Raw genomic sequence first — 19,585 nt, 5'->3', positions numbered from 1 at the left:
ATCATCCTTCCTGTTCCAGAAATACACTATATAGTCTGGCCTGCTGGAATTATTTAAACATAGATCACAAAAAATGCTTATAGACTATTTTCTCCTTTGCGAAAGCCCCCTATGTACATATGCTACAGCTCTAAACCCAGGCAACCCTCGTCACAAAGAGAAATAAAATATAAAAGAGAGAGGAACGTACATGTACAGAACTAAGTTACTATGGGCCATGGGTCTTTCATATATGACCATGTCTTCTCCAGCTGCTTCTGTTAAAGTTAGGGCTTTGAAAGCATGCTAAGCCAAACAGAAACACGGTTGTCTTGTTCTTGAATAACAATGTCCACACAGCTTCAGGAACAGCTATTGCACTATAAATTCACACCCTACCTTAATTGATGTTAACTTTCACGTGTAGACAAGCTTTTAGTGCCACTCTCCTACCTCTTACTCTACCAAGGGACTGCAGAACATCCTGTGTATAGAAGAGCACAATGGATTATAGGAGAACTGCAAACCTTAGAGAGGAATTTCTTGGCTTTAGTGAGTTGAAGTTTGCCTAACTCAGGAGACTTTCTGCGCTTCAATGTAATTTCTTTTGTTTCATTAGAACAGAGAGATTTTCATGCTAACTCGGAAGTCAACGCTCCTCCCGCTTTACTGCTGGTGCACAATGTATGTAAAGGGCATGCTTTACTGCCAGTGGCTGCACCGCAGCAGAAACGGCTTTACTTGCAACGTACCCAGGAGAGGGAATCCACATTGTGGGCTTGGGTCCTGCAGAAGTGAGGCTGCTTTAAAGTGATCAGACTCTCACTCACTCTCACCCCCCTCCACCCACCCCACATGGGTAAAATACTTTTACGTGAATAAACTGCCAATTGTTTTTACTATTTGAATTTTGTATTTAAAAAAAATCTCCCTGAGACCTCAGGAGCCAGTGCTGAGCCTGGAAGGGATTTTTATGGCCACATTTTAAACCCACAGAAAGTAGAAGTCTAGAATGGAAACAGTTCATTACAGCTAAAGCACTGACCCTGGGATCTGCCCTGAACAGCTGGGCCTAGTTCGCAAGTTAAATAAATTACTATTTCTAAAACCCACTCTGAGTTTCAAAGGGTCTCAGAGGAGATGCTGACTAGTCACTGTTCTCACCAGATGACAAGCTGTGAGCCATTTTAGTTACGGGATTTCCTAGGGAACGCTAGAAGCTTGGGTAAATAAACTCTCAAAATACCAAAGCCATACAGGTATTTACATTTCCCTGTCAAATGATGAAATATCTAATCATGGGTGCAATATTTTAGGGATATTTGTTTTTCTATGCACTCAACTATTTAGTCATGTAAAACATCTATAGCAGCTGGAAGGAATTTGTTTGGCCTGCTAGGACTCACTAGGTTTAAAAAAAAAACAAAAAAAACACACAGATCATGTGTTCAATTTGCATCCAAAGAACTAATGCTGCTTTGTCCAGTCCTACTAGGATATCAAGTGAATAATGCTTATGCAACTTCCTCAACAGGCGCTGTAAGATATCAATATAACTATGATCTGTTAGCAAGGAGAGTTCTGTATTTAGATTTAGCTTCTGCAAACCAGTATTGACCAAAATGTCATTTCATGTCCTTTACAGCAATATGGGGGGAAATCAGCTTGCAGATAAGGAAAACAATTCAAACTGAATTTTTCTTCTCCCTCTTTTCCCCTCAGAACTCCCTGTCCAGAGAACACTCCTGAGACCAACCCTAAAAGGTTATTAAAGCAGCAAAGCTTCTCCTTCAGAACTGTGGGTTCGATCTGGGTGCTAGAGGATTACAACATGGAAGGCTCCACATACTTCCACAGCTCCTCTCCCTGAGGCTTAAAGGCTGCTTACATATCCTTTATCCACCTTTTTAACAAAGGCAGAGTGACCAACGTTCCAAGAAGCGAATGCCAGCAAGTGGGGCAGTCTGGGTTATAGATAGAAGATGAACCTGGCATAATTTCCACAGGACACTCTTGTTCTGGGCAACAGGTTACAAAGGGTTACCTGGTGGCACGGCTGTCTTTGCTGAGAAAGCCTGAGATTTCAGTGAGGTTTCAGCAGAGTGCATAACAGTCTCCAATGTTTGCTCAGTTAACCAGTGAAACCCCTGCAGCTCTCCAATGTCTTGAAGATTATGGTTTAGAAGAGAGAATGCTCAGCTAGGGGAATGTTCTGCAGCCATGACCAAGCTGTGGTTAAAACTGATCCCAATGATTTCTATTCAGCCCAGAAACCTCAGACAGTTTCCATTTTCTCAATAACAAAGCATTTTTGTGGGGTGAGGTAACAGGCCTGCAGCTGCCAGGTCTAATTCTCCACTGGGATTTCTTAAGAGTGTGGCCGAATGAGCACTGGCTAGCTAAGCCAGAGACAGTATAAAAAGCAACCAGCCTTTACGGCTGAGAAATGAAGGGGCAAAGCTGTTGCAGGAGAGATTTGGAGCAAAGCCTTTTTGGGAGGATCACGCCGATTCTCTGTGGAGCTTGTTTTAAGCTACTTTTACAAAGAGTCCTAGCAGTGTGTAGGAGGCGTGTTCTCCAGCTGAGGAAAGACTGGGACTCCAGGATACAAAGGGACAGAACGTGTGAGACAGAGTGGGGGGCAGAGAAATGCACCAGTAGATTCTGTACATTCAGTAATTCAGAATCCAGCATAAGAGAGACAGAGATACAGAATCCTATAGCTTAAAATGCATCTCTCATAAATGGCAGAGATTAAAAGGCCCAGAGAGAGAGGCTGGAACAGAGCCATACCACTCCCCCAAGGATGGCACAGTTTACGGTACTTGCTGCTCAAGCTAGGACACATCCCTTGTAACACTGCACATCTGAAACATGTCTTTGAGCCCAGGAAAGGCTCCAGGCCAAGGCTTTCCAACTTGGAGCCCTTATGTTAGGCACCTCCGTATAAAAGGTGCAGAGCACCCACACTTCCAACTGACTTCAGGAGGCGTCAGTGCTCAACTCCTCTGAAGATCAAGCCTCTCAGTTAGGTGTCAAGAGATAGACTTTGGTGCCTAAGTGAAGGCCCCCCATTTTGACAATTCTGGCCTCGCTGTTTAAGTTACTGACTGTGATCAGCTCCCTGCATGCCCCCACTGCGTACTTACTACGCCAAGGCGCTGCTAAACCACCTACGCCACCGAAAAGGCTGCAGCGCAGATCTGCATCCCCAAATAAAGTGTTGTGCATGCCAGATAATTCCCTCTTTGCTGCACTGCCGTCCACTGGATCAAAAGTCTGCTGTCCAGAACAGGAAGGAGTCAGACACAGCAATCCACTCACTGTAGTGACTTTCCACAATTCCATCAGTTGCGCCATCTATAGCTAAGGTTACAATGGAGAGTGTTGGGTAAGACCCAGTTTTCAGTTGCTTGTAACTTTGCCAAACTTAAACAGTTTGGGCTGAAATTTTCTATGCCATGTGTCTATCTCACATTGAATTTTTGGGTAAAGTTTCAGCTAAAACAGCTCAGCCATTTCAGAGAATGAGATTGGGGAAAATACACAACTTACCGGTAAGTATCAGGGGATAACCGTGTTAGTCTGTATCCACAAGAACACCAAGGAGTCCGGTGGCACCTTAAAGACTAACCGATTTATTTGGGCATGAGCTTTTGTGGGTAAAAACCTCACTTCTTCAGATGCAACTTAAGTTAGTTAAGTCCAAAGCTGACTGTGAAGACTTACAAAGGGATCTCACAAAACTGGGCGACTGGGCAACAAAATGGCAGAAGAAATTCAATGTTGATAAGTACAAAGTAGTGCACATTGGAAAACATAATCCCAACTACACACGCAAAATGATGGGGTCTAAATTAGCTGTTGTCACTCAACAAAGCTCTTGGAGTCGTTGTGGATAGTTCTCTGAAAACATCTGTTTGATGTGCAGCGGCAGTCAAAAAAGCCAACTGAATGTTAGGAACAGGATAGATGAGACAGGAAATGTCATAATGGCATTATATACCTGGTATGCCCACATCTTGAATACAGCTCTGGTCACCCCATCTCAAACAAGATATTAGAACTGGAAAAGGTGCAGAGAAGGGCAACAAAAGTGATTAGGGGGATGGAAAAGCTTCCATATGAGGAGAGATTAAAAAGACTGGGACTGTTCAGTTTAGAAAAGAGACGACCAAGGGGGATATGATAGAGATCTATAAAATCATGACTGGTGTGGAGAAAATGAAAGGGGAAGTGTTATTTACCCCTTTACACAACACAAGAACCATGAATCACCCAATGAAATTATTAGGTAGCAGGTTTAACACAAACTTAAGGAAGCACTTCTTCATACAATGCATAGTGAACCTGTGAAGGCCAAAAGTATGACTGGATTCAAAAAAGAATTGGATAAGTTCATGGAGGACAGGTCCCTCAATGGCTATTAGCCAAGAGGGTCAGAGACTCCATGCTCTGGGTGCCCTTAACCCTCCAACTGCCAGAAACTGGGAGATGGATCATTCAATAATTGGCCTGTTCTGTTCGCTCCCTCGGAAGCATCCGGCATTGGCCACTGACGGAAGACAGGACACTGGGCTAGACGGCCCGTTGGTCTGGCCCAGTATGGCCGTTCTTATGTTACACTAATTTGCCCAGGTTAAAAAATTCTTGCAACAGTTTTGTTGTGAAGCTCTGGCACCCCCATGTTTTGGAGCAAGGATTTGAAATTTGCCTGGGGCGGAGGGAGTTGCCCTGGTGTCAGGGATATGGCTTCTGCGGTCCCAAGTTACAAGCCTCTGGGGAAAAAACCTGCAGCTTGCAGATTCTGTCTACACTGAGCACACTCCGGCCCCTCACAGCTCCTACTTGTCAATCATATGGCATATGCGCCATCCCCAGGGCGACTGAGCATGCTCCATCTGGGTTGCTGGAGCTGAGCCGGGCTTTCTCTGCAATTGCTGCTCCCAGCACCCAGGGGCCTATGAGTACCCACCACTCGTGCACAGGCAGCTTGGAGACACAGGAAGCATCCCAGCTGAAAAGCAGAGGGGTGGGTGAGGAGCAGCGCAAGTGAGGGAAGAGATGTAGGGCTAGGGGGGACAGAGGCAGGAGCTGGAGGGGGAAGAGTGCTTGGGGAGGTAGAGAGGTTAGGAGGAGAAGAGGAGCAGGTGGGTCTGTAACACCTAGAGAACACTACCCTACAGCACCTGGAACTGAGCCTATTATTCCTCCTGAATGAAGACGACGGTCAACAACTTTGCTCCTCTGGCACAATGGAACTTTCTACAACAAGCGGGTCTCTGCAGGAGACAGATCATTCCAGGGGCCAGTCTGAGACTGCGCTATGAACTTCCCTAGGGGCTAAGGACCATCACAAACCTCACCACCTTCCACTCCCAGTGCAGGGCGAATTTCTTTGGCCTGGACTTCTCTTACAAACATAGAGCAATGTCTGTGTGAACCTATCCAAAACAGAGCATTGCACTGCACACACTTCTCCCCCCGGGGAGGGGATGAGAGAACAGACATGGGACAGATGTTAGCCACGTTGCTTAATGCACTTCAGGAAAGTGTTCAGATACTGCACTCATCACAGTCGTATAAAACCTGTCCAGAATTCCCGAGCCTCAACATTCCTTTGCTGAGTAGTAAATAGCCGCGAAACGCACTGGCAAAGCATTTGTCACCAGCCCTCTTGAATGGCAGGCCCACATCGAGGATAACAACTTTCTACTGTTACCAGTTAGTCCATTAGCTCAAGTGACAGAGAAGTGTGCTGTGGATCTAAAGATACCAACCTTGTTAATGACTCCTGGGGGGCAAAGGGGAGACGCGCCAATAAGGTTCCACATGATGGAATTTTTGTTTTTTCAACTTTTAAGTTTTTTAAAAGTTTGGTTTTATTGGATGTAATTTCCCACATTAAAAGAACCTTAAGGTTAAGTCAAGCACTGAAAAGTTCAGAAATGCCTGAAATACGGTTGCCCATGCACTTGATTTGGCCCTTTTGTTGATTTACATTATGAGGCAATCTTTAATTACATGATCACAGGCTACTGTTAACATGGGACCCTTACCTCATTCCATACAGTCAGGCAGACTGTCCTCAGGGAACAACTTAGGGCTGTGCAGTGAATTAAGCTGTTGTCTGTACAACCCCAGCCTCCTTTGTTGCAGAAGTTGGAGGATGTGTAGAAATGAGGCAGCATACACTGGGACCACATGTGGCCAGAAAGTCCTGCACACAAAGGGTGAACATCTCAGGGACGGACAGCTCTAGCTCGATTTCCCCCTGCTCCAAGGCACCCTTCTTTACTGACCTTCCAGACAGACTAACAGGAGAGTTCAGATAAACAAACTGAGGCCTAGTTCCCAGTCCAGGTCTTTGTGGAAGCGAAGGAAGTTCCACACAGACAGAAGCAATGAGACTATTTGTATCTCGATCCCAAATCACATTCCTTTGGGCTGTAATGCAGAAAACACTCATGTGGGGAGGGGAAGCAAGAATCACAAGCAGGAGTCAGGGAGCAACCTGTGAAGCTCTCTGCTCTTCGGAGCTGCCCTTTATCCTAAGGGTGTCAAACTCAGAGGGAGCTTCGGTCTTCTCCAGAGCTTCAACAGTAACTGGGAACTTGGAGGGAACTGCAGCTCAGGTGATCTGCACTGCTCAGCTTGCGGTGCCCTGGGCCACGTGCTAACCAACGTAATTCCAAAGAGCTAGATTGTTCAGTTCAGCAGTGCTTTGGTCCCCATTTTCATGGGGATCATCTCATGGACATTACGCTCCCCCAGCTACATCCAGGGCCGGCGCTTCCACTAGGTGACCCTAGGCAGTTGCCTAGGGCGGCAGGATTTGGGGGGCGGCATTTCACTTGCTCCGGGACCCGCCGCCGAAGTGCCCCGAAGACACGGAGCGGAAGGACCCCCGCCGCCGAATGCTCAGAGGAGGAACGCTGCCGCCTAGGGCGGCAAAAACCCTGGCGCCGCTACTGGCTACATCCTCAGCAGCAACTGTTCAGATTATTACACAGGGTCCCCAGGCCCAAACAAATACTCATTCTGAACTATCACTGCACATTTTGCCTAATCTAGACCCAAGTGCCTGGAAGAGGCTCCCAGGAGTTTCAACAAGGGGAAAGCAGTCGCTGTTCATTTCTCTGGGAAGCGTGAGGCTCTCCCTAGTCTCAGGCTGTAGGGCACGCTCAGAGGAGTCTGAAATTCTCTGGCCTAAAACATTATGTTCAAAGTTCATTTAATCAAATGCCTGGGTGAGTCCAAGTCTCCTCTTGCCATGAGGTCAGACTTTACCTGCCACATCACAAGTTCCGTTAGCTTGCACGACTCAAGAGATGATATTGCAACACAAACACAAGTAAGCAAACCAGCTGGATGGTCTTCAGTTAGTAACACCAGAGACTGGGGATTTCTCCTCTGGCTGCTCGGGGTGCTGACATGAGAAGGGCAAAGGAAAGATGTTGTGCTTAAGCTTTGTTCTAAGGGAGCTACTGCCCCTGAAAGAAAAGGCAGGTTGACAAAACCTGGCCCTTGCATCCAATCCCCACCCACATCTTGATAGATATCAACTGCTTTACAATGTAGTCTCTGAAATATACCTTTCTGAAAAGCAGTTTTCCCATTGCTCCAGGGGACTTATTGGAGTAATTCAACTCCTGGGACATAGCCTGGAAAAGAGAACACTGATGGGAAGAGGCTGCTGCATCTATCCCCGTAGGTTAATTCCTGTGCCAATAGAGAGCGGTGTAGATACAATGGGGGCAAGGTGGTGCTGGCTTGGAGCGGACGTGGGAGATGCAGGAGGGGTGTGTTAGGGCCCAGAGGTGGCACGTGTCCCCCAGAACCTTTAAATTGTGCCCCTGCACTATCAAAAGTTATGTGTCGCCTCTGATTTTAGTGGCAATATTTTCAGTCTAGTACATGAGGTTTCTGCATCTACGGGGACAACAGCAAATATTTCTAACCAAAAACGGTGCCAGAGCCATTCAGCACGACATTAAGTGCAATTGCTGCCCCCAAATCAAGGGTCACCACAATACCCCATACTCTCACATATAAGAAGGAAACTCAAGTGCATATGGTTTTCTCCAATAAGCACTATAATGTCTACACTACACTCATCTGCTCCCCCACCACGGGGCCTTGCAGCCAGCAGCTCAACTACGGAAAAGCATTTTAACCAAAGAATTACTTGGACTATTAACTAGACCCAGGGAAGCACTCAACTGGAGGAACTCAAACTATGGATAAACAGAACAAAGCAGCAGCAATTGGGAACTATATCAGCGTCTCTTGATTCATCTACAACCCTACTGGGGCAATACTCTTCCAATAATCAGGAGCTGGGGAAGACATTTCACTCCAGGAGCAGTGAAGTCAATTTGCTAATCATTCATTTTCTGTCCCTACAGAAAAAAAACAAATCTCCACCAGGCACAGGCAGCTATGACCTAATGCAGAGGTTCTCAGTATGGCACTCACAACGACTCTGATCGTGCCATGTTGCTAGGTTGGAGGCGAGTTCCAATCTCGAAAAGGCAGAGATCTACTGACATAACAGATTGAGGGTCAGAAGATCTGGATTATATTCCCAGCTCTGTCACCAATTTGCTGCATAATCTTGGGCAAATCCCTTCCAATCTCTGTACCTCAGTTTCCTCATTGTAAAGCAGGGATAATAATTCTTAAATTGCCTTTGTGAAGGGCTGTGCTTTCCTGGAGCATTTTTCTCCTATAGTTCTGAAAGCACTAATGTTGATGTCCTCCACAGCTGGTAACAGGCAAGGGACCATTCCAGGGGTCACTGCTGAACCCTGATGCAAGTGGAATCTCTTCCTTTTCCAGTCATAGACAAAAAGAAGTGATGAAGCCATCCGTGAGACCAGTACCCTTCCTACGAGGAACGTTGCTGTCAATGCTCAAAAACCCACACGGCTACTGCTAGAAGTGAACTAACCCAGACATGAGGGCAGAGTAGGGAGACTTCCAGCACAGGCAATCTCAGCGAGGAGGGGCTCCCTGATGAGGCTGCTGCAGATCAGGAAGACATAAACCAAGTGGCAGTAATGTGCAAAGCACGTTCATAGCAAGCCCAGTCACCAGACAGAGGACTTCCCAAGCTGACTAAAGTCGACTCAAACATCTTCCATCTGCTAACCAGACACCAGTGTCTGAACGGCCTTTGGGAAAGGTCAGGACAGTCCTCCAGGCTCTAAGATATTGCCTTTGCTTTCACTCTTAGTATCTTAATTCCTTTGTTAAGAGATACTCATCTTTCCGTAAGGCAGTTCTCGGGAGCCAAGGAGTTTGCGTATTATTGCAAAACATATGCTCAGAAGAGACTGGAAATGCTGTTGGCAGTGGTACAGAAGGGAGCAGTGTGCAGCTTTGGGTCAAAGCAAAAAATCCCTGCTAGTAAGCAATTCCCACGTGACAGTCTGGAAGAGCTAGCGAAAGCATCTTCGAGAAACTAAACAATGGTGTGAGAACGAAGCTCCAGGAAAAACAAAAAGGCCAATGATATGCCACAACATCCCCAACAGCACAGATCCAAGAGGAGCCTTGCTGGGAAATCTTCTGGGACAGGGGACCTCGAGGCTAAATGCTGACAAACTGCTTCCTCAGTTAAGGCAAACCCAAGTGTTTTCTATTGCATCGGAATCATTGATTTCAGCCCTACAACTCTCCAGAGAGCAGTGTGTAAGCACATGCTGCTGCTTCTGGGAAGGGGAATTCAGCACTGTTGGCCCCTGCCTACTCTAGGACAGTTTTAGAACATTCTCCACTACCGCTGACAGCCAGATACAGTCCTAACATGGAAGGGCTGGTGGTGCTACTTTCACCGCCCTGCTGATTCGACCTGCAACACCTGGGCCCGGTGACACGCACGCCCACTGTTGCAGCTACACCCTGCTCAGAGCACATCTACGTAGCCTGTGTGCGCCACCTATGCTTGCACTCCCACCAGTGGGCAATCTCCACAGAGGCAAGGCTCTTGGGGACCTGTGTCAGCCAAAATGGAAGTTGTCAGGAGCACAGCTTTGATTAGCATTTTCCCCGGGGTGTGGATGTGGATACGAAGGGGACTTCTCCCAACCTCCACATTTCAGAGAGAAGTCAGGGTGGGTCTGGAAAGAGGGTGGTGTGAGGCTGAAAGCTTTCACTGGTGAGCCTTCACCAGAACCAGCCCAATTGGCCTTACATGCAGGGGTGCACAAAACGCAGACAAGAACGAGCGTCAGTTTCGGTCTGCTCCAGCCAGGCTGCCGGAGGAGAGCTAGTGCATGGGGGAGTCTCAGGGGACTCCCCAGCTTGGAGAAGAGCCAACATCCAGGATCATGCATTGGACTGAACAGCCTTCACCACCCACCAAATGTGATCCCAATAGCTGTGCCGTATCCACCCCCCTCCACACACTCCTTGTTAGCTTGCACGCCATGGAAATCACGTCAAAACAGCAACAGCCCAAGAGCAGTCAAGTGCAAAGCACTAAAGTCAATTGTAAGGGATGGGCTGGATGTTACCTAATGAGCCTTTTCCAGCTCGTTCCCCTCCAATCCACATTACCATCATCCCTAGCAACCCAAATAAATAGCAGATCTGAACAGCTCTGGAAACATCTCCTAACCGTATTTCAAACGGCAGCAAAACCTCCTCATCTGCAAAGGAAATTTCTGAGGAAAGCCACACCACAGCAGCTCCAGAGTCTCTTACTCAAGCTGGGAAGAGAAGTGTTCTGTCTTGTCTCATTTCAGTGGTAAGACTTTCTGGCTGCAGAGGAACAAACGTAGCCCAGGAACACAGATGCTACGTCTGTGCCCAAATCCAGCAAAATCTGAGGTGTGGGCAGAGTATTCAATTACCTCATTTCCAGGTGCGCTGTCAGCATGAGTCCTGGCTGGCTTGAGATAAAAGTGTGAACAGTGTTCCCAGTCCTGAAGGTGTCTGCATAATTAACAGTAATTACTACTCAGAGCCTTTGAATCCTCTAAAGTTACATCACTTTTCTCAGCTGCTTTTCATCTGCTGCTTGTCCTACAGCCTTGTCTATGGGAGAACGGCAGAATGTTCAAAATCGGTATCACAAAGGGGGCACCTGGGCCCTGCCAGCACAACCCACAGAAGCAGGAATGCAAAGGAGTCCAACGTAAAAGGACCTGTACAGCTCAGCTGTCTTCAGGTATATACAAAGCACCAGAGATGGACAGATACCCAAACACTGTACAGTCTACCTAGATGCTCACTTCATTACCTCCAAGACCCTACAGTACAGATTCCTTTTACACTGGCTGCAAGTAGCACAAGAAACCCAAGAATCTCCACGTTGGCTCACACCAGTGGTCCATGTAGTCCAGTATCCGGTCACTGAGAGTGGCCACTACCAGCAGCTTCAGAGGAAGGAACAAGAAAGCCTGCAGCAGGGAGATATGGAATAACCCACTGCCAAGGAAAGTTTTCCTCCTAATCCCCAATAGTTAGAGGTTGGCTCATGCCCCGAAGAAGAAAAGTTTAATGTCCCTTCCAAAACTCTTGTGTTTTCTCTAATTTATTACAATCCTACGTATTTATGTTACATGTGTAAGTGCCTAATTTCGTTCTGAATCCTGCTAACCTCTTCGTTTCAATGATACCTTGCGTCAATACATTCTGTGGGCAAACTCTGTATTGTGTGAAAAAGCATTTCCTTTTAGCAAGCAAGGGACCCATCTGAGAGGGTCACGATATACTCCAGAGCAAGTATGCTGCTTCGGCAGCCTTCCCAACCCCAGGAATGGGAGTACAAGCTCAGGACTTGAACGCAGCTCTCAGCATGGCATCATGCAATGAAAGCAACAGACTCTGAGATCACTTAGAGATCACTTCTCCCCTTAATGCACACCTACAACTCCCACTAATAGCAACAGATGGAAGGCTATCCCCATACATCCCTCCTTTCTTCTACTCATCTCCTTGTAGCAAAAGTCCCCATCTCTGTTCTGTAATGGGAGTGGTCAGCCCTTACGAGCCGTTTATCATCAGTTAGTGCCACATCTTTATTAGCTCATGTTTGCTTTGGCTGCACATCCAAGCAGTTGTTTAACCCGAGAAAAAACGGAAAATCTTGGACCCTTAACAATGGCAATGAAGTTTAATCTGTCACTGGAGACAATTACTTGACTCCTGTTGGTGGCTGGTCCTGCCAGGGTCAAGTGTAACATGTGGCAAAGGAAACACTAGGGAAGCCAGGCTACAGCAGCTCCAACACTAGGCATTTCCTTGTGTTATTCAGAGTTCCCTTCCCCCCTCATGTGTGGAGAGAACAACTCCAGCTGCCCAGTCACCTTTATACATGTCTCCGCTGGCTGGATTTATGGATTGTTGGTGCTGCTAACAGCTCCGGGTCGGCTCTGGCTGGCTGCTTAGACATTCAAAGCTATGTTAGGGAGTTTGAAACAGTTCAGATTTTGTTCTTGGTTCTGGCCCCCAGCTTTGGACCTAAAAGTTGAACTGGATTCTTGAATAGAACTGGCATTGGGCAGCTTGGGCATGAACACTTACATAAAGTTTTCTTCCGCCATGACACAAGTCAGCTTTCTGATGAAAACAAAAGGGTCTGGGGTTTATGGGTGTTTATTCAAGGCACTGATTTAAGAAGAAATCTTTGGTTTTATACCCGAGAAGCTCAGAACACTATCAGAGGACAATGCAGCCAATTCCCACAAGGGGAAAAGATACAGGGTGCTATATATACAGCTAGCTTAGAATAGTATGAGTTAGCTTTAAATCTCCAGGAACATAATGGTAACATGAGCACAGGACCAACTAAAGGCTTACAGTGAGATTGCACCAAGAACAAAAGCAGGGACTCCAGCTCCTTTGTTTCACTGCTATTTGGATTATATGGCTAAGAGGCTATATTAATGCATTTAAACTAATGCTACTTAGATCCAGTTTTAATGCATCATTTTAAAAGTAACTTGGTTTGATTTTAAATGGCATGAAGTGTAACTCAGGAACTGCTACTAAGAGTTGCCCTTTGACAGCCTTCCCTGGGATGCCATCTCAGTGGGCTCCTGCCTAAATAAAGGAAAATATAATCAATTAAATTGCCTTCCAAATTAGCAGACACCAGCGACGTGGTGAGTCACGAGCAGAGGCGATTCCTTTAGGATGAGATACAGGAAGGTGGGAGACGTGACATTCTTCAGTTCCCCCTTTCCTTTCACAACCCGACCCTTGACATTTTTCTCAACAGGAAACCTTGTTCTCTCCCTCCTTGTAAACTGCTGACGACTGTATTTTACACCTTACAAAGTCAACAGAAGTCAGAAGGGGAAGAAGGAACAAAGAACCAGGACCTGCCCACAGCAAGTACATCTTCCCAATGTGGAGCATTTCTCCATGGAACTGTAGCCAAGACACAGCTTGCTTGGGATGGTAAAGTCTAGCAGCTGTGTGTCACGGAGGCAAATGGCCTTCGGGTGACTATCTGGGGTCCTATCACTGCAGTATCTGAGCACTGAGATTGTGGCAGCAGCTCCAATGCAGCATTATGGCTACTTCACTAAGAATATTCAGTGGGGAAAGATTTTCAACATCAGCTAAGGGTTTTAGCCACACAACCCCTACCAAAATTAATAGGGCTCACGTGGCCAGACTTCCTAGTCAGCTTCCAAAGTCTCAACACTCATACTTAAAAGATTCTGGTTTTTAAGGAAGGGACTCTGACACTGAATAAATGGACTTTAAAAGTAATTCCAAACTGCCACAAACCTGGGTACTAGTTTCTCTAATTGCCACTGCAGCAAGTGGCATTTCCCCTTCCCAGAGCTCTGCCCCCTTCCCAGCTACAGTTCAGGACTGCTGCTATAGATTTCTCTGTTCCTTTCACCCCAGTAAGACTCTTGACTCCGTGGACCTCTCCTTTCTCGCTGCGCCACCCCAGATGCCCCCTTTTAGATGTTTTCCAAAATTCGAGAAAACCAAGGTGAAGTTTCTTGTTTAAAGTTTTTTTGATGGATGTTGCTGGGATAAAACATGTTCAGTTTCACTGCAGTGTCTCACATAGGCAGAATTAGCTAAAGACAGGAAACAAGAGGGAGACATTCCAGTCAGCAAAGGGAACAGTGACTGTCACCAGCACATCCCTCTTTCCAACCCAAGCTGGCACTCTATGGGGGGGGGGGGAAGAGGGAGACGCGCTCTGGCAAGTTCAGAATGGCAGACATGCCAAAGTAGCCCAATCCCAGTGAAGGACTGATGGCTTCCTTACTGGAGCAATCGACAAGAGTCACTAGGACAGCTGCCGAATCAGGCGTCTCCAGCAGAAGGCTGGCATCTATTCAAAGCCATTAGTCAGTCCCCAGTTGTCTGTAAATAACCCCTTTGTCTGAGGAATCCTTGACATGGAAGGCCAGGCAGAGGCCAAACAATTCACAGGCTTGCAGTCCTCCTGCCCAAAGCTGCTGGGGCGACAAGGGCCCTGCAAGCATGGCTTTGTGCAAGCCAAGTACAGCAGGAATCCCATGAGCATGAACAGAAACAACTCAGCTGGCCCCACAAACATTTTCCACACCACTGCTGTGGCTGCCACAAATGCATCTTCCCTAGAAGAAGAGTTAGTTTGAGCCCTGAGGAATCACGTTATTTGTTTTCCCTCTTAGGCATGCAGGAAGAGGAAGGCCATACAATGGCGTGGATGTAACTGGAATTAGGAATATGCTGTAGGAAGTGCCTTATCGGGCAAGCCAGGTGGGCAGAGAGGCCTGTCTTATTTTGACCAGTATTAAATGCTTCTGAGGAAGGTGCAAGGAACCCTGCAGTGGCCACTTCAGCAGTAACTTCTCTGTAGGGAAGTTTCTTCTTGACCCCAGCAATTTGGAGTTGGCTTGTGCATTGAAGCTGGCAGATTTATAGCCCTTATGAGTGTTTATCTGAGTAACGGTGGATGTTTTTCTTATTGACCTTGTAAATGTCGAAACCCCTTCTGAAATGAACTCTATCATCAGTGAACACCCTAGAGCTGCACAAGGCTAACGTTCCGAGTCAACATCAAGGCAAGAGGAGAGAAACTACAACAATGGAGACTGGGACGAAGACAGCTGCCTGTGATGACTCCAGAGAACTGAGCCACTCCAGCTGCCTGCTGCCTGCTCTGCCAGCGGGGCTACCCCAATGTCTCTTCTGAAATGGACGCAGTGTAAACAGGAAGCAGAGCTCTGACACCAGGCATGCTGCAGACGGCTGCAAACCCTGCAGGGGGCCAGTCACCAGTCTGGTGGAGGGAAGGCTGGTGACCTAGCATCCTGCCGACAGTCAGGGAACTGGCCTGACCATAGCCGACCAGTCAGCACTAAGCTCCTGGGGTGACATTCTGAAGGACTCATAGATACAACATCCAGTGCCACCAAGATACCTTGGTGACAGGTGCCTTAGAAACATTCAAGCTGGAGAGAATGTGATGGTCCAGCAACTGAGAGCAGGATGCTCACTGCAAGGAGCTTAAGGCCCCACCAGCTCCAGTCAGTCTTTATAGCATGGTCCCAGCATTACCCACCCAGGGGAGCAGAGTCCATCCCACCCGTTTGTGCCTTTTGCCTTGTGCTCCCAAAGCTCCAGCAGCCACTTCTGCACACAGAAGAGCTATTAATTGTATTCTCTGCAGTCCTACGCTCTGAGTGGACCAAAACCCAAATCCCCCTGCATCCTCAGGCAGCGCAAGTTTCAAAGAGTCACTAATGCTCACCGAAGCCTCCTTCCACCACTCCTGCAATTCTAGGGGACTTTTTTTGTCCATGTGATTCCTATACAAGAAAAAGTTAAACCAATGCTAGCAGCTAGCACTGTCGGGAGCTCTGTGGAAGCAACCAGCCAGCGTGAGCAAGGAGCAGGCAACCACGTGGTCCCCATCCCAAAGTGGAGGAAATTGCACAGATGAAGAACAGGATGGCAAAAAATGGCAAACTCCCTCTTTCCTGTCATGTGCCTGCTGCACTGGTCCACCAAGAAGCTATAATGTCCCTTGATAAAGCAAGTCACTGAAGGGCTGTGAGTTCAACATATCACTTAGCTTTTCATGTAGAAGGCAGGTTTTTAGCATTAAAGACTCCTCATGCAATAGTCAATCAAATGCTTTTCCAAAAAAGAACAGTTGGGGATAGTTGAATTTTTTTTAATTTGGCAGCTTTGGCTTACAGTTTTAAAAGCATTAAAATGATAAACAGAGCAAATAAAAACCTAAACAACCAGAGCTCAGTGTAGAAGCTACAAGTCAGAGCTGGGAAAACATCACGTCACATCTAGTCCAGCCTCGGATCAGGGCAGGCCTGTTCCTCACAACGTGCTGTCTGCTGCTTTGTCCAGGCTGGTTTTAAAATGTCTCTGGTAATGGGATTTCCGCCACTCCCCTTGGAAGAGGGATCGTAACATGTGTAATTTCAAAGCCAGTATGAAACACTTCCCAGCTGAAAAAGGGGTGACATACCCAAGTCAAAAGCATTCCCTGAAGAGCTAAGAATACAGCAGTAGGTGAGGTTAAGTGGTTTTTAATAAAAACGTTTTGAATAGATACTGATCTGTTGCTTATAGCAGCAAACTCTCTGTTGTCTTATTTTAAAAGAAACAGCAAGGTGAATTTTAGAAAACCAAATAACTGAGGGCTCAAAATAACCAGTCATAGGAAGGCCAAAGCCTCTTGATTTCACTGTGCCGTCTGGATGTGTGCAAAATGCCCCCCCACTACTAACACCTTCTCAGAGCAACTCCGTTTAAGCATTTGATTTAGGTTTAGCTTCTGTCTCTGTTGTTTGGTTTCCGGACTTCTTCATTAAGGATGAAGTTTAAGGCTCAGGACTTTAACAATCACAATTCCAGTAGAGCAGGCATATGCACTCTCAGGAGAAACCGTGTATGGATACTTTCTTTTCTCATATTCCTTTCAGAAAATGCCACAAAGCTTATGGAACATTCCAAAAAATAAATCCAGATTTCCAGTGTAATCATCTTCCTTTTATTACAAAATTAAAGCATAGTCATCCCCTTGGCCCTTAATTCCCACTTTCTCTTTAAGAAAATTACACTGAGAACTCACCTTAAAAAGATTTTCCTTTCCAAATTTTCCCTGCTAGGGCCAGGCAATGCCAAAGTCACAATTCATAAAAAGTGAATAATTAACTGAGAACTTACCCTGGGATAGAAACACAGATTGTAATTAAAGAATTAGACATTTGAGGCCAAATTCATCCCTGGTTATATTTTCCAGAGTTCATTCAAGCTCCAAGGAAGGAGTGTGTCACAGGTAGTCACTGGTTTTGCAAAAATGTGAAAGAATAAAAATCAAAACTTTAAAATGAAGTGAAAGCCGTTGAAAAAGCAAAACCAGAGTCAGTTGCATTAGAAATGTGTGTAACAGGAAATAAACATACACTCTCTTCTCCAATGTTGATGTGCATGAAAATTGGAAACGGTTAAAATTACCGCCTGAGCTCTCTTGTGAAATATGCTGCAAACACAGAGCTTGAAGTTTTTAAGTAGACACTTACTAACCAGAAGTTATATGAAAACAGAGGGAAGAGGTGAGCACCATCAACGTTTATGAGCTACTTGCTGGGAAGAGTAACTCCACCAGCCAAGTCCCCTTTACCAACTGCTGGGAAAGAAAAGGGTGCAGAGATTCCCAGCAAGGTGCTTTCATATCAGGGTTTGGCTATTGGTGGGGGGAGGCAAGGTACTGGAGGCAGGAGGCAGGGCATTGGGGGGAAGGGCCGGGGGAAGGTATTTGATACATTTGAAATCAAGTCCCCATCTTTCCCTGCTAACCTCTGGTGCTGGGTAATGGAGAAGAGGTGCTCTGACATTCTACCCCTCCCTCTGCCTCTGTTTTTTGTGATCCACCTCCCCAGTGCCTCTGCTGCTTTCCCAATTAAATTGCCACAAATTCTTGTCAAGTTCACTGTTGACCACAGTTCTGAAGAGCAGCAGAGAACCTGCCTAAAGTCTTGTTAATTTCACTCAAAGCTCAGTCAAAGATAGCAGCAGCTGTGGCACTGTAGCTGTCTGTAGATTCAGGAACCCCAATACTGCCTCTAGTCATATTTACAGAGTTTTCTTCACCATAGAAGGGCAAGGAACTTCTTTAATGAAATAAAATCTTAGATTCTGCAGAAGCTGATGGCTTACCCCCCCCCCCCAGACATATACTGGACAGGGAAAGTTTTTTACTTTCAACTGGTGAATATATTTTTCAAAGTCCTACCATCATAGGGTGACCAGATGTCCCGATTTTATAGGGACAGTCCCAATTTTTGGGTCTTTTTCTTATATAGGCTCCTATTACCCCCCACACCCTGACCCAATTTTTCACGTTTGCTGTCTGGTCACCCTGCCTATACCATCATCTACATGAAATTTGAACTATATTAGGCTAAGACTAAAAGGATGGAATCTGAACAAAGAAAAAAATAACAATCCCTGTTCCCAGCGTCCCAAAACAAGGAGGCAGCTCACAGCCAGGACACAGCATTTCTGTAAGTCAGAAAGAACTCATACCAGCCTCATTGTGGAGGCACGTACAGTACCTAGATACAGTTCACATTTTTTGTTGCCAATGCCCCAATTTACAGAGCTGGAAGGAGGGCACCAGCCCACCAGCTACTGGGTCCTGCCCTGTGCCCAAGTATTTTGCAAGGAAGGGGCTGTCTGTGTCTTTAGGGAGTCGATAGCGAGCTCAGCACTATACGATCTGTAAAGGAGACAGAGACTCTGCCCCAAAGCGTTTACACCCTAGACGGCAAAGCCACCACTGGGTGATAAGGAACTGTGCGTGGAGATGCAGACGTGTTCCCCATGCCCCCAGGACCCAGGGTAAGGAGGGTGCCAGTCTGCCCACCACGGCCCAGGCCCGGACTAGAACATCAGAGTAGCTCTGCTCCCAGGTGCCCTGGACCTGCCCAGGCGGACGCAGCCCGGGGACAGGTGTGGGGCACCAGCAGAACAGGGCGGTACTGGCCGGACAGAGGGTCCAGGCGGTGGGGACGGGAGCTGGCAGGGGCAGTTAGAGCCTGGGGGACACCGCCCGCCAGGTCCCCGCAGGGGGGCAGGGGATCAGCAGCTGGGTGGGGAGATCTCCCCAAAGACACCCACCACCCACGGGGACCCCTCTGCCTCCCCCACTCCGGGAGCCCCCCGGAGCGCCCCATGGGAACCCCCCTTCTCAAGGGCGCCCCAAGCACCCCCCGTTCCCACCTGGTCCGCACGCTCCGCTCCGCTCCGGGCCGAGCCGAGCCGGGCTCGCTGGCTGCTCCTCACCCGCCGCGGCGCTGGACAGACTCAGGCAGCGGAAGCAGCCGCCCCAGCCCCGCCGGGGGGAGCCGGAGCCGGAGCCCGGCCCCTGGACCCGCCCTGCCCCGCCCGCTGGGCGGAGCAGGCCGGGGGGAGGCAGGGTCCTGGGGGCGGGAGGCATTGGGGGGAAGGCCAGGGGGAGGCAAGGTACGGGGGGGTGGGAGGCAGGGCATTGGGGGGCAGGAGGCAGGGCATTGTGGGGAAGGCCAGGGGGAAGGAAGCAGGGCATTGGGGGGAAGGCCAGGGGGAGGCAGGGTCCTGTGGGGCAGGAGGCAGGGCATTGGGGGGAAGG

At 47.6% G+C, this 19,585-nt stretch overlaps 1 protein-coding gene across 2 annotated transcripts in view; it reads right to left on the bottom strand.

Annotated features, from left to right (window-relative positions):
• The window catches only part of FHL3 (four and a half LIM domains 3), a 40,863-nt gene extending 21,539 nt beyond the window's left edge, over window positions 1-19,324 (bottom strand). Inside the window, exon 1 of one of the 2 annotated variants that reach the window (XM_034753846.1) lies at window positions 19,198-19,324. Coding sequence is in view for 1 of the 2 variants with exons in the window: in XM_034753845.1 (XP_034609736.1) it covers window positions 6,039-6,043 (5 nt within the window). In the remaining variant the exon portion in view is untranslated. Of the gene's footprint in view, window positions 1-6,038; window positions 6,165-19,197 lie in introns of those variants that run through there. The other variant, XM_034753845.1, reaches the window with a different exon arrangement.
• Between the last annotated feature and the right edge of the window lie 261 nt (window positions 19,325-19,585).

This window comes from Trachemys scripta, chromosome 20 (genome assembly GCF_013100865.1).
Source record: "Trachemys scripta elegans isolate TJP31775 chromosome 20, CAS_Tse_1.0, whole genome shotgun sequence".
Taxonomy (NCBI): domain Eukaryota; kingdom Metazoa; phylum Chordata; order Testudines; family Emydidae; genus Trachemys; species Trachemys scripta.
Note: the sequence above shows the minus strand (reverse complement) of the source record. Positions and strands in the feature narration are given on the sequence as shown.